Source organism: Coptis chinensis, chromosome 7, assembly GCF_015680905.1.
Source record: "Coptis chinensis isolate HL-2020 chromosome 7, ASM1568090v1, whole genome shotgun sequence".
Classification (NCBI taxonomy): Eukaryota; Viridiplantae; Streptophyta; class Magnoliopsida; order Ranunculales; family Ranunculaceae; genus Coptis; species Coptis chinensis.
Genome location: NC_141462.1, coordinates 83,368,207 through 83,382,672, shown reverse-complemented (window position 1 = coordinate 83,382,672; position 14,466 = coordinate 83,368,207). Strand labels below are relative to the sequence as shown.

The 14,466-nt window shown below is 35.9% G+C and overlaps 1 protein-coding gene across 1 annotated transcript; it reads right to left on the bottom strand.

Moving 5' to 3' along the window:
- Nucleotides 1-224: 224 nt before the first annotated feature.
- Nucleotides 225-1,246, bottom strand: LOC147489426 (uncharacterized). The gene is made up of 2 exons (XM_086574636.1): nt 818-1,246; nt 225-764 (listed from the first exon to the last, which is right to left on the bottom strand). Exons 1-2 carry the CDS (start codon nt 1,244-1,246, stop codon nt 225-227), a joined length of 969 nt encoding a protein of 322 aa, XP_086430762.1.
- Nucleotides 1,247-14,466: the final 13,220 nt, after the last annotated feature.

Sequence of the window (14,466 nt, the reverse complement as noted above, 5' to 3'; positions counted from 1 at the left end):
GAGTGTAATACACGTAGCATTTACCTCACTGAGTATCTGACTTGCGATGAAAAAATTCTGTATGGCCTTAATGAAGTCATCACCAATGATCCGCCATGTGCATTTGAAGAAAAAAGCAGAGAATCCATCACTTCCCGGGGCTTTTTCATCACCAATGTTTGATAGAGCTTCTATTATCTCATCTCTAGTTACATCTCTCTGTAGGTCCTCATAGTTCTGTGAGGTTATCTGCTGCCTTGGGCCAATATCTCCAAAAATAGAAAAGTCCACAGCCCCCCCATCATATTAGGACTATAAAGGTCTTTGTAATACTCCACACATTCATTACCAATCTCATTGTAATCCTGTATTACATTACCCCCTGAGTCACGCAGACATATGATCTTGTTTGTAGCTCTCCTTGCTTGTACCGATTTAAAGAAATAAGCTGTATTATTATCACCTCCCCCTATCACTTCATCTCTGGACTTCTGTCTATACATATCTTCCTCAGTTGTAGTTGCTTGTGTATAGGCTGTAATCACTTCTCTTTCCTTCATAATAATCTCACAGTTTTGCGGCTGATTTTGTAGTTGTGTTTGCACCCTATCCATCTCTTGCTTTATTTCTTTCACCCGGTCCACTACACTTCCCACTCTGTCTCTATTCCACTGTATAAGAGCTGCTTTCGTAAGTTTTAACTTCCTCATGAAGGTATACATAGGATTCCCTACCACCTCATTTCCCCAAGCCTCATTTCCCCAAGCCTCATAAACTCCTTCTCTCTATACCAGAAATTAAAAAATTTAAAGGCTCTTTTATTTTGATTCCTTTGTACCACTGATCTCACAATCATGGGTGTATGGTCTGAGACAGCTCCGGCATTCAGGAACTCTACTTCATGGTCCTCATATGTCCCAATCCATTCTGAATTCCCCATTACTCGATCTAGTTTACAGCTGATCCGTTCTACTTGCCTGTTATTCCAAGTATATAAATTGCCTTTGAATTTAATATCTACTAGTCCAGCTTGATTAACACAATCCATAATATCTTCGAAGTTCTGTTGTCTAACTTCCAAAATTTCACCCACTTTTTCATGAGAATTCAATATGGAGTTGAAATCACCCATTAGCATCCATGGCTTCTGAATTTGGCATGATAATTCCACTAAGCTTCTCCATAGCTCTCTCCTCAATCTCACCTCTGTACTCGCATACACCACTGAGACAACCACCTCATCTCCTGAAATAGTGCTCACTTCCATTGTAATGTGCTGCGTGTCCTTTTGTAATAACTTTGCTGTACAAGTTCTCGGATCCCAAAAAAACCATATATTACCACCATCGATATCATTGTAATTGTCCTCCTGCCTTCCATCGATTGAATGTTTTCTCAGAAAATTCTATCTCGGTTCTTCTTCTTTACTCTTGTTTCTACCAACCCCATCACACTAATGTCATACTTCCTCACCATGTCTTTCATTTCAACTTGCTTAAAAGCTTTGTTGAATCCCCTTAATGTTCCAAAGAAAGTAATTTATCATTTACGGTGTTGGGTTGGTGCTAAGAGACTTAGCATAGCCTCCTCTTTTGTTCTTGCCACTCATCGCCCTCATGCGCTCTATACATGTTTCCCTGTGGTCTGCTGAATTCAATTGTGCCTCATCAAAAGTTTCATTCAGTCCCCCTTCCTCAACAGTCCTTATGAGCAGATGTTTGTACTGATCGTCTCCATACATCAACAATACCCTTTTTATTAGCCTCGATTTCTCAGAGTTTTGGTCGAGGGATTTCCTTCTACTTGATCACTACTGCTGCCATTACTCTTTGTGTGTGTGTATCGCTATGGCATTCTTCTTCCTTGCCCCCATTATTACTTCTCACTTTATAGCTATTTTTCCTCTTCGAGATTGCCACTCTGTGTCCTCACTAACCGAAAGTGAATTTCCCTCGTATTTCGTGTCCTCCGGCACTACGCTTTTTTCCCCTTTCCACCATCTGTTGTGCTTTTAGTCATTACCTTCGCATCCTCTATGATACTCCCCTCCGCACCCTCTCTGTCAGTATCTTTGCATTGTCTTCCTTCTATATTTCCTTTATCTTCTTTTTTCAGCCATACTCTTTGCGCCTTTGCTTCTAGTTTTATCTGCCTTGGGCAAGAACCATCAGTATGCCCAAATACCTTACAGCCACTACAGCAAGGTGGCTTCCAATTGTACTCAAACTCTATCTTGTACGCTCTTCTTTGATCCAATACTACTGGGATTCCCTCTGGATACGAGCATGAGGTATCTATCTCTATACAAACTCTTGCATACGAAGTTCTTGACATATTCTCCGTTAGGTGATCTGTGAACATCGGTATCCCAATCGCACTCCCCACTTGGCTAAAGCCATTCTTATTCCACATTTCCATAGGTAATCCTTTTACCACTACCCAAATAGGTATCGTTTTCAACTCTCGCGTTTCTGCCTCGACAAAAAGTCTCCAAGGCCTAACAACGAACAGCTTGCTTGCGATATGGAAGGATCCAATATCTGATGCCGCCTTGCGTTCTTCTTCCTTCTCAAACTGAAAAGTGAACATTGTATCTGCATAAGGCTTCATAATAAACTTCTTTGTCCTCCATGTTCTCCCTACTATCTCCTTAACATAGTTGTAATTCATACGTTTTCCCACAAACAACCCAACCACCAAATTCTCGAATTTTTTATTGAACTCAGTGAATTGTGAGCTCTGCACATGGATAATCTGCTTTCCATTGACAACGATTCGGTGGAATGTAAGTCGATTCATCTTTTCCAGCAGCCCTTTCCCCATTACCTCTGCCCAAGAGCTTTTGATTCTTGATGTTCCATTAACAACATTAATCAGATTTCCACTCTGTTCAGCCACCGTACTCTTTCCAATCACCTCTAAAATATCATGGTTATCAGTCCTCTCTTTTCCCCTTTCTGTTTCAGATCCTATAATATCGGAAGTTTGTTTTGTCTCTTCTACTCTATCCTTCTATCCTCTTTTGTGGGCTTTGGTCCAAGCAACGAATCCTTTGGCCTTGGGCTTTCAAATAGGCTTTAAAATAGGTCCAAGTCGCATCTTTAATAGCTTCAATTCCTTGGCTTTCTCCATGATTTTCCACAGGTTTCCCATGTGATCCTTAATGCTCCGAATTGCTCTATTTTATCCCTTTTTTCTCTAATATTCCACAAAACTCACTTTTTCACCTATAGAATCATAAAATATAACTTACAAACACTATTAGTCTACTAAGATGGCTAAACAATAGGCATAATCGAGGGTTAAATTGCACTTTTTGAGCACTTATCAGCTATATCGTGAATAGGAGTAGATTCTAAGAAGTCACGTACTTCTTGGATGTAAGAATCCTCAATACTGCCAAAGGAAAGAAATTGGTGCATCTGAATTATCTGGAAAAGTTTTGTTAAAATAATTTTGAACGAGACTCTCTATTATGCTAATTTTGCCATCTATAGTCGTGTCTGGTGTTTGCATCATTTTAAAAATATTTACCTCAACAGCAAGGTTTCCAAAGGAAAAAGACATCGAACCATCGTGGCAATTAATGAAGGCATTGGCAGTTGCCAAGAAAGGACGTCCTAAGATGATAGGAACAGAGTCATGGGCGACTTCTGTGTCTAGAATGACAAAATCAGCTGAATAATAGAAGTCTTGTACTTTTACAAGAATATTTTCAACTACACCCTTAGGATACTTAATCGAACGATTGGCTTACTGTAAAAGTCATTTTAGTCGGTTTTAGATTGTGTATACCTAGTTGTTTATAAAGGTAAAATGGGAGTAAGTTAACACTCGCCCCTAAAACTAGAAAAGCAGTTGTGAAAGTATATCCTAAAGTGCATTATACAGTGAGATGACCAATTATAACACCCGTGTTTTTTTATCATGTATTTTTCTATTTAATTAATTAATTTAATTATTTATTTTAAAATTTGTCGGATTGGACTCGGGATACGTGGGCTTGGTTTTGGGCCGAGTCGGTGTTGGGCTTGGGTTTCCACCCAAGTATATAAACACATTGTTCTAGAGAATAGGGTTTGGAAGATAATAAAATATAAAAAATGGCGCTGAAAAAAAGTTTTGGAGGAGAGGTGGAGCACGAATTTATTCGGCTAGGAAAATTCGCCGAAATTAGCTATTTTGCTATTTCACCGGATTTATCGTTTCCGTGTACATCTGTTTTATTAAACTTTGTTAAATTTCGAATTTTGTTATTAAACCGTCGTAACTTTGTTAATTGGGTAAACCGCTCAACTCGGAGGTTTTAATGGCGATCGATAACTTCGCCATGAAACCCTCTATGAGTGGACCGTCATTGTTGTTTGTTGTATGGTTTGAAGATCGTTTTGCATTTTGTTGGTTGAAATTCGTTGGTTGATGTCGGGCTTTCTCTCTGTCGAAGCTTCGACGACGACAAAAGGCGCCGCCACGTAAATCGTTTTGTTTGTTTTAATTTAAATTAGGCTTTGAATGGTTTGTTGGGTTGTGTGTGTGTGGGGATGTCGAGGGGGCGGTGAAGCTTGGAGGCGTTAATGGCGGTGTTGGGCTGTTTTTCTTGGGTTTAATTGGTTGTTGAAGCTTGTGGATGAATGGGTTGATGTTTGGTTGTGAGGGGGTGTGTGTGAGGGTAGTGAGGAGGCGTGAATGCTGTTGAAGCTTGTCGCCATTAATGGCGGCAATGAAGGTTCCGGATCCAGTTTGTTTGAAGTTTTTAAACTTAAGAATTGAGTTTGTGGCTTTGAGTAAAGTTGTAGGGTTGGTTATAGGGAGGAAACCGTGGGGTCAAAGTGGGTGGTCGATTAGAGCTTGTGGTGGCGGGATTTTTTTTTTGGTGGAGTAGAGTTGGTGGGAAGATGACCGAATTTGGGCACTCCGGCTTGGGCCCGGTTTTGGTTTTGGTTGGGCCGACTTTGTTTTAATTTTGTTTGGGCCCTTTTCCCATTAGTTGTGTTGGGCCCATTTCTATTTTAAGTGGTTGGGCGAAATGTTTTATTGGCTTGCCAATAGTGGTTGGACCGAAATTTCAGTTTAGTGTTAGTTGTGGGCGAGTTCTATTCCCGGTTTGGGCCAAACTAATTAGCTGTTTTGGGCTTTGTTCAAGATAAGTTTTTGGGCCCGTTTCTAATATTGATTGGGCGAGTTCAATTCGATGGTTGGGCGAACCCATTTGTGTTTTGGACCGGTTTAATTAAAACCGGGTTTCTAATTTATTGGTCCTTATGACCCCAATCGGGTCGGGAATAAATAAGTTGGTTTGAGACTTTTTTTGGAAGGTTTGGGCTGGGTCCGAACTATTTCACGAGCCCATGAGCCACGACTTTGACTTTAGTCATGAACCATGGCTATGACCACGAACCCGTTGAATATAGAAACGGCAGATTGGACTTCGACCATGATGGTTGACTTTGACCAGGGTTGACTTTGACCAGGGTTGACTTTGACCAGTTGACCCAATTTGACCTTTTAACTCGGATTATGATTTGGGTTATTAAGATAGGTCTAGGGCTATTAGCATACTTGACTTTAGGCTAAGACCTCTATATATAAGTGATTTTTGTTGTATTTTATGATATGCAACGTTATGACACTAAGACATCCCTGAAATTAATAACGTAAATCAAAAATACAGGAATCAAGATAATTCGTTATCTTAAATGATATATAAAATAAAGTTCAATAATTAAATTTACCGCACTCTTTTTAGAATTCTCCACGCCTAAAATTTCATAATTGACTTTTATGACTAATTGATGTCATATGTTAGGTGGGCATTTATTGAATGTGTCATAAATGGTCCGTTAAGCGTTATATAGGGGTATTCATTGAATGTGCCATGAATGACCCGGTATTCATTGAATGTGCCATGAATGACCGGATTGTTTGGACTACCCTAGAGAGGAACTAAGGTATATCGCCTTAGATGGTTAGTTGTATTCCTTGGTGTCTGAGGAATGTAAGGTTAGGTATTCCTTGAATGTGGCGGAATGACCTAAGGTACATAGGTTGTGAAATATGTGTATAAGAAAAGTAATTGATTAATTAATAAGAGAAATTAATTTGAAATTGCGAGCATGTGTTTGGGCTTACTTTTGAATACATATAGGATATGTACATATGTTATATACAAGTTCTAACTTTCTTTTCTTTGGAGGGTAGGACTTAATAATATTTTGTGCAGGGGCCGGTCCTACCCTTTATACAAATTTAGGTGTAATTCAATTATTTAGATATTAAAACGAGTGATTTGAATGAGTTAAGATAATATAAGTTTTTTGCTTGGGAAGAACTATGCGGTTGAGATGATTTTAACTACCCGCCTTCCAAGCCGAATGATGATTAGGTTATGATAGAGGGAAAGTGTTGTTTGGATAATTAAAGTATGATAATGTTTATATGTAGTTAGTTACTCATCATACCAAAGAAATTCAATTTGTCACCCATGTTTGCTTTGTTTTGTAGCGTGGGTGTGTTCTTAGGGAACATAGGTGGAAGGCAATGGAATCGCTATTTGGGATTAGTGCAACAGTCCGTTAGTTTTCTTTTAGGTCTGATTCTTTATTGGAATGATGTAATAACGTAGGTTACATTTTTATATGACATGAGAATACGATGTTGGAAATTTTTATTCTTAAAGTTTGTTTATGTTTGTATTGGGATGGAAGAAAGTTCTGAATAAAGTGATAGTTGAGGAATTTGGAGATTTTTGTTGTTAAGTTGATCCTGTTGTGATGTGGGTTTTAGGTTTTGACATGTGTTGTATCACCCCGTCATAGCCTGGGTTTTTAGACAATTGAACATAATGATGTTTGAGATATTTATATTTCAAATATTCATTAATTTTAATTGTTTAGAAAATCGGGCTGTGACAACCATGGTCCTTGTACTTATCGATTCCGTTGTGCTCAGTTAAAAAGGGAAATTGTTCTGTTAAGATGGCTTCTTTAGGTATATTTGTTTTCCTCTTTGTGGTACACAATTCTTTAAGAGACTTAGCATGTGTTGGAAGATGTTTTATGGCTTCGAGGAAAGGTAGGTTTCTAGTTAAGTTTTTAAAAACTTTCCTAATCTCGTCAAAATTATCATCCTTCTTTAGCATAGCTAGTCTCTTGGGAAATGGGGTTTGTTCCCTATATTTAGCATAAGAGTCAATATGAGTATCGCCCTTTTCTTTAACTTTTATTAGTTTTCCTTTAGGTTGAGATTTAACTGGTACTTCTATCATGGTAGGATCTTCAGTTTCAACTATGGTATCTAGTAAGTTTTCTTTATCTTGTTGTGGGGAATCCTCAGTCATTATTACTTTATTGTCAACCACTTTCCCTGAACGGAGAGTAGTTACGGCTTTTAGTTCTCATTGTATTATATTTTCATTACTAGTACCATTTAATTCAAAGTCTGTGTTTGTTGATTTTTGATTAGGTACAGGTTGACCTGGAAACACGACTTTCTGTTCTGGTTTTTCTTTGGCTAACTATTAGATGGATTGTTGGATTGCTAGTAATATCTGTTGTTGAGCATGCATGCATGCATCGAATCTATCAGTTTGGGAAGGTTGAGTTGCCACGGGTTATATAACAGGAACTATCTCCGGTTGATTATTAATGGGTGGATTTTGATAGTTGTTATTTACCGGGACTAAACTTCTATTATTATTATTATAGTTACTTTGCCCTTGTCCTTGCTTAGGTTGATATTGATTGCAGTTGTTGGTGGACCTAACGTTTTGATTATTAAAACCTGGAGGTGCTCCTTGATGTTGATTACTTTAGGATTTTGTCTCAAAGGTACGTTAGGTATATAATTAAAAGCACAGACATCTTCTAGCTGTGATTGTTGTTGTTCATAAGCAAGAGGACAATAATGATCGGAATGCTCAAGACTCTAACAAAAATTACAGAGAAGAGAGTTTATATTCATGACGGGAGTTGGTTTCTCTTCTTGTTTATTGACAAAAAGGGCATCTACCTTACGAGTGAGGGATTCAATTAATGTTTTAAGTTCATGATCTTGTTTAATCTCAAACATACTGGCTACCTTAGCTATAGAAGAAAGAATGGAGTGGGAGTAATCGTTACCTCCCTAGTTGTTACTTTTCTTGGATTGATTATCTAGAAAGTTATAAGCATGTGTGGCTCTTTTACCTTGGAAATTACCTCCATTCATGATATCTAAAGTCTCTTTATGGTGCTGGGATAGGCCTTTAAAGAAGGCACGAACTAGTGTATCTTTACCTATATTATGATGTAGACATTCTACTAGAAGATCAGTGAAATGATTCAATTCCAAGCCTCAAAAAAGGATTCTTGAGGCTTTTGGCGAAAAAAATGAATATTTTGTATCATCTCATCAGTCTTCTGTGGCGGGTAAAATTGTTCCATAAATAATTCTACTAGTTTTTCCCATGTATCGACAGAGTTCGGCTTTTATGTTGTTAGCCAAACAGCCGCTTTTTCAGCTAGGGTGAAAGGAAACACCCTGAGCTTTATTTGTTCAGGTCTTATGTTAGGATAATGAAATGTAGTAAGAACTTGTTGTATCCTATGTAAGTGTTGATAAGGCTTTTCATGGTTTAAGCCATGGAAAACATGTAGCAGATTAAATATATTGGGGGGGGTTCAAAATCTCCGTAGTATCTGCAAGAATTATGCAAGATTCAGGTCTATCGTTTAAAGCCTTATAGAAATCAGGGAGAGGTCTCTCTGCTATTTCTTCACCCATTGCTACAAATGTAGTTATGGTGGGTGTAAGTGTGTGTGTGTGGTGATTGGTGAATTTCTAGATATGCATTGATTTTTGCATCTACGATAAACTAATATAACAGGTTTATGCGTACCAGATCTTAATCTCATGCAAGTTTTAAGTCTAATAGGCAAATCCTAACGAGCATGCAAAAATGAGCCTGATTATTTCTAGAAATATAATCCTTTGATAGTAATTCGAGGATGTAAAGAGGTGTTACCTGGAGCGTCCTTGCTACGCTTATAAATAGTGTCTTCAACAGCCTTGAAGCACGTCTATATTACTTGAACAATTATACGAGTACTGGTCCGGTAACGGTGTGGATTGTGAAGTCTTGTAAAAAGATTAATCTTATTAGGTTTTTTTTTTTTTTTTTTAAGAATTAGGAAAAGGCTTTTTACTATGGGCTTCGTGTTGGGCCTGGATGTCAGGCCTATGAAACGGGCTTTGGTAGTGGGTAGGTTTACTAATTTAACGACGATTAATTAATTAATCTCTTTGTATTTTTTTATCAAACCAACAGCCAGGTCACTTAGGAATTTGAGGGAGGTTGTCCATGCGTGCACATTCCTTAATTAGAGAACCCCAAATTCTGTCAGTTTTTTAGACACCGTTTAGAATGAAGAAAAATAATTTTTTAAAATTTTAGAATTTTTAGCATACGAGTACTATACTGTACTCTTGAGATAATTTTGGATATAATATTAAAAAATTGAGTTACTATATTTAACCTAGGGCACGTGCGCGCTTAGCAACAAGGTATATTGGGTGCGGGTCGTGCTTAATATGTAGAAGGTGGGTCGCGCTCAGTGAAGGCACATATAAGGCGCTCGTGTGCTCGTGTATTAAAACTACGGTTTCAAATTTTCAGGGTCAGGTCATGGGAAGGCAGGGAGTTGGTTGAACAACTCGTATGCTCTTGAGCAATAGCAGAAAAATTCGAAAAAACTACAAATAGTGTTTTAGTGTTTGTTTTGTGAATAGTGAAAATAATGTAATATAATCTAAACACGCGTAATGTAAACAAACTAGATGGCAAGCGGCACCATTGATAATAATGTTTTTTATTATAGATTGATGAACAGTAGAATTATGAGATAGTGAACAGTAAATTATGATGGAAAAATAGTAGATAAAACTCATCAAAATCATGTGATAAAGAATAGAGTAGTCATGTTTGCTAAACTCTAGTTGTACACTACTTGGATACGAATCTAGATTGCAATTATGCTTCACTAATAAGAGTCAAAATAGTAGATATGAGGTAAAAACAGTGAATTTAAATGATGAATAGAGGTATTAGAAGGGGTTTAATCCGCCACGCTATTCGATTGACTATTAGTTAGTATTGAATCGATTGTATTGATCCCTAGTGAAGACCAAATCCTCTCGGATCAAGGTTCCACTAGCATGAGAGTGTAGCTCCACCACAAATCTCTTTGGTGGTGGCTCTATACTCTAGTTGTTCGTTATGAGCTCTATCTCTAGTTACTCATAATGAAGAAATTGACGTTCTTTTATGCAACACAATAAATACTAATGATTAATCATCCTCACATGGCTTCATAAACCTCCTCTAATGGAGGTTTAGTCTAGTGTCATAGGAATCATGCTAACTAAACAATAATAATAAGACATAATGTAAAGAACAATTATTGAAATTAAACTAAAACTTTGTATTGATGGGAATTAATATTGGCTACAAACTAAATTATTGTAATCTTAAAGAAAGTAAAACTAATTAAAACTAAACTAAACTAATTATTAAGAGGCTAAGCTAGAAGAGGAGAGAAAGTGTTTAGCCTTAACCCTCTTTATATAGGAGAGGGTTAAAGTTATATTTTCGTGCATGGGCTAAAAAGGGAGACTTTAGGCCTCTAATGTGAGCCCAAAGTCCATTAAGTTAAATCTAAATAGGCCACATCTATTGGAAATTACTTATATTCCATTTTCATCCACTTTTATAGCTCTGATTGAGGCAAGGCTAGGTCCATTGGAAATCTTATTCCAATCCGGTCGTTTTGACATAAAGAAGGCCCAATTCTGTGTCCCGAGTCCAAAGATACGACCTATTGAAGTTCTACTGACTTTTCTGTTCTTTTTCTACCCGGATTAACTTTGACTTTCCAGCTTTGACTGGGCTTGAAAAAGGCTTTTCTCCATGATTCTTTGGCTTTAAATGTATTACTTCTTAAGCAATCATATTGACTCGTTTTCCATGCAAAAGTGGTGCGTTTAGTCACCTAATCAACTTCAAGTTCTGAAATGCACAAAAACACGTAAACAGTACTAACTCTAATTTATTATAAACATAATGGGTCTAAGTAGAATACTATTAAGGGGTTTAAACTACACTTTTAGGTGTTTATCATTAGGCATGAAAACAACTAATAGTAATAAAGTTTTTGATATATAATGCACATGAGTTTGTCTGTCCCATACTTGTAAGGTGACGAAGGACATAATGAATTTGGCGAGAAAATTGTTGGGCAGGAAAATTGAGTGGGAAAACTGTTAGGCCGGAAAACAACAAGATATCTCATTTTCTTCTTACATTTCTCATTATCAGTTCATTTTCCACATACCTTCCCTTATTTTCTTCAACTTTTTTTTAATCCTTCTCTTGTTACCCATTTTCCCCATTTCCCATTTTCATTTTCCATACATTTATCTTCTTCATTTGAATAACTCATCTCTCACAACCAATTATATTATCTATTTTTTAGTTTTTGTTTATATATAATTCACATGGAATAAACAAATATTTGCGTCATATTTCTGTTTGGTTGTGCTTGTATCTTCATCATTCATCTACAAAAATCCACTTTTGTTATAGATGTGAAAAAGTTAGTTCAACAACATGTAAAACCCATCTATCATTTAGTTTAGCTACATACACTTAAAAATTAGTACAACAAATGATAAAGGTTTTACCTTTGTGTGTTTTGGCTATGGTAAAACCTCATCATAGTTCCAAGCGAAGACGTTCAAGAAAGATAAATTGTCAAGTAATAACTTTGTTAAAAGGTATTCCCAATCTCTCTCTCCTTTTATTTAGTAGTTCGAAGACGTTCAAGAATTGAAGGGTAAATTGTCCAATAGAGAAGAAATTCCAATGCAATACGTTGAATTGACAATGAGCGTTAGATAATTGATTGTGGAGCATGTGTTTTAGAAGAACTTGCATATTGAAAAGTGAACTTGTGCTTTTTTCAGTACTTTTTGTGTAAATTTTTTCTTGACTGTAATGTATAAATCTGGTAGTTACTTTCAAACAATATATCAGCTACTTATATGATTTTTTGCACTAAATTGGTGGTGATTGCTTATTCTTTTTTAATTTTTTGGGATATTAAGTTTCTCTAAGTTGTAATTTGTTGATTTGTGATCGAGTTACAAACTGAGAAATGTGAATGTCACTTATAGATGATATTAGTTGAATGTTGAACTTGTGATTTTTTAGTACATTTTGGGCTAAGTTTCTTCAAGAAATTGGTCCCCAAGGCCCATTTGCGAGTGAAAATCACTCACAAAACTAGTGTTTTATTTAATCACTCTCAAGGACAATTTTCGGGTGTAAATAACCCGAAAAACCAATTTTTGAGTGAAAATAACTCATAAGGACAAATAGCTCGGATTTGAAATAAATATTCTCTGATTTTACCCTTTCAAGTCATTTTGCTATGAACAATGAGTGTTCATACCTTATGTTGATGTATGAACATTGATTGTTCATACCTAAATAGGTTAACGTACTTCATACAATATGTTGAGGTATGAATAATGATTGCTCATAACTCATGTTGAGGTATAAACAATGGTTGTTCATACTTTAATATGTGTTCTTACTGATCATACATTATGTTGAGGTATGAATATTGATTGTTCATACCCCAAATAAGTATGAACAATGATTGTTCATAGCTCATGTTGAAGTATGAACAGTGATTGTTCTCCCAAATAAGTATACCCCAAATAGGTATGACCAAATAAGTATGAGGTGTGAACGGTGATTGTTCATACCCCCAATAGGTATGAACAATGAGTGTTCATAGCTCATGTTGATGTATGAACAGTGATTGTTCATAATCCAAATAGGTATGAATAATGATTGTTCATACTCCAATAAGTGTTTTTTACTAATCATACATTATGTTGATATATGAACAATATGAACAATAATGAGTGTTCATAGCTCATGTTGAGGTATACACAATGATTGTTCATACTCCAATAGATGTTCTTACTGATCATACATTATATTGAGGTATGAGCATTGATTGTTCATACCCCAAATAGGTATGAACAATGATTGTTCATAGCTCATGCAATGTTGAAGTATGAACAGTGATTGTTCATACCAAATAAGTAACAATGATTGTTCATACTAGTCCAATAGGTGTTTTTACTAATCATACATTATGTTGAGGTGTGAACAGTGATTGTTCATACTCCAATAAGTGTTTTTATTGATCATACATTATGTTGATGTATGAATAGTATGAACAATGAGTGTTCATAGCTCATGTTGAGGTATGAACAATGATTCATACCCTTCATATTCCAATAGATGTTCTTACTGTTCATAATCCAATAAGTGTTCATATTGTTCATATATCACATAATGTATGATCAGTAAGAAGAATGATTGTTCATATGAATAATGATTGTTCATACCCCAAATAGATATGAACAATAATTGTTCATACTCCAATAGGTATTCTTAGTGATCATACATTATATTGAGATATGAACATTGATTGTTCATACCCCAAATCATAGTACAAAATATCACGATATATCGTGAAATATCTTGATATCTATCGAGATTTCAACAATAGATATAAAAATATCGCGATATCTATCGAGGTATATGAGACTGCAAATGTCAGCGATATTTCGATGATTTCAACGATATTTATGATATTTGGAGATATATTGCGATATTAAGAGATATTTGGTCATATTTTGTGTAGGTAACAATTTTATTTAATATTTACCATTATATTTTAAATAAATACAAAAGATATATCGTGAAATATCCATAATATCCATGATATTTGTTGATATTTTGGATATATCCACGATATTTGCATGTGAAACAGTATAAAATATCCCCAAAGAGAAGGATATATCCACGATACATATCAAGAAATTGAGTATCGATAAATACTCATATCCCAATATTTTGTACTATGTCCTAAATAGATATGAATAATGAGTGTTTTTACTGATCATATATTATGTTGAGGAACAATGATTGTTCATACTCCAATAGGTGTTCTTACTGATCATACATTATATTGAGGCATGAACATTCATTGTTCATACCCCAAATAGGTATGAACAATCAATCATACTTTAATAGGCGTTCTTATTGATCATTGATCATATATTATCTTGAGGTATGAACGGTTATTGTTCATACCCCAAATAGGTATGAACAATGAATGTTCATACAAATAGTGATTGTTCATACCCCAAATAAGTATGGACAATGATTGTTCATAGCTCATGATGAGGTATGAACAATCATTGTTCATACACTAAATAGTTATGAACAATGATTGTTCATACTATATACACTGGGTCGTTTCGGTTGGGCCAGGCAGTTTATTATTTCGCATTAAGGGTATACTTGACCTTTCATCTACTCGAGTTGCTTTTAATTTTGTGTCAAGGATATACTTGACCTTTCATCTACCC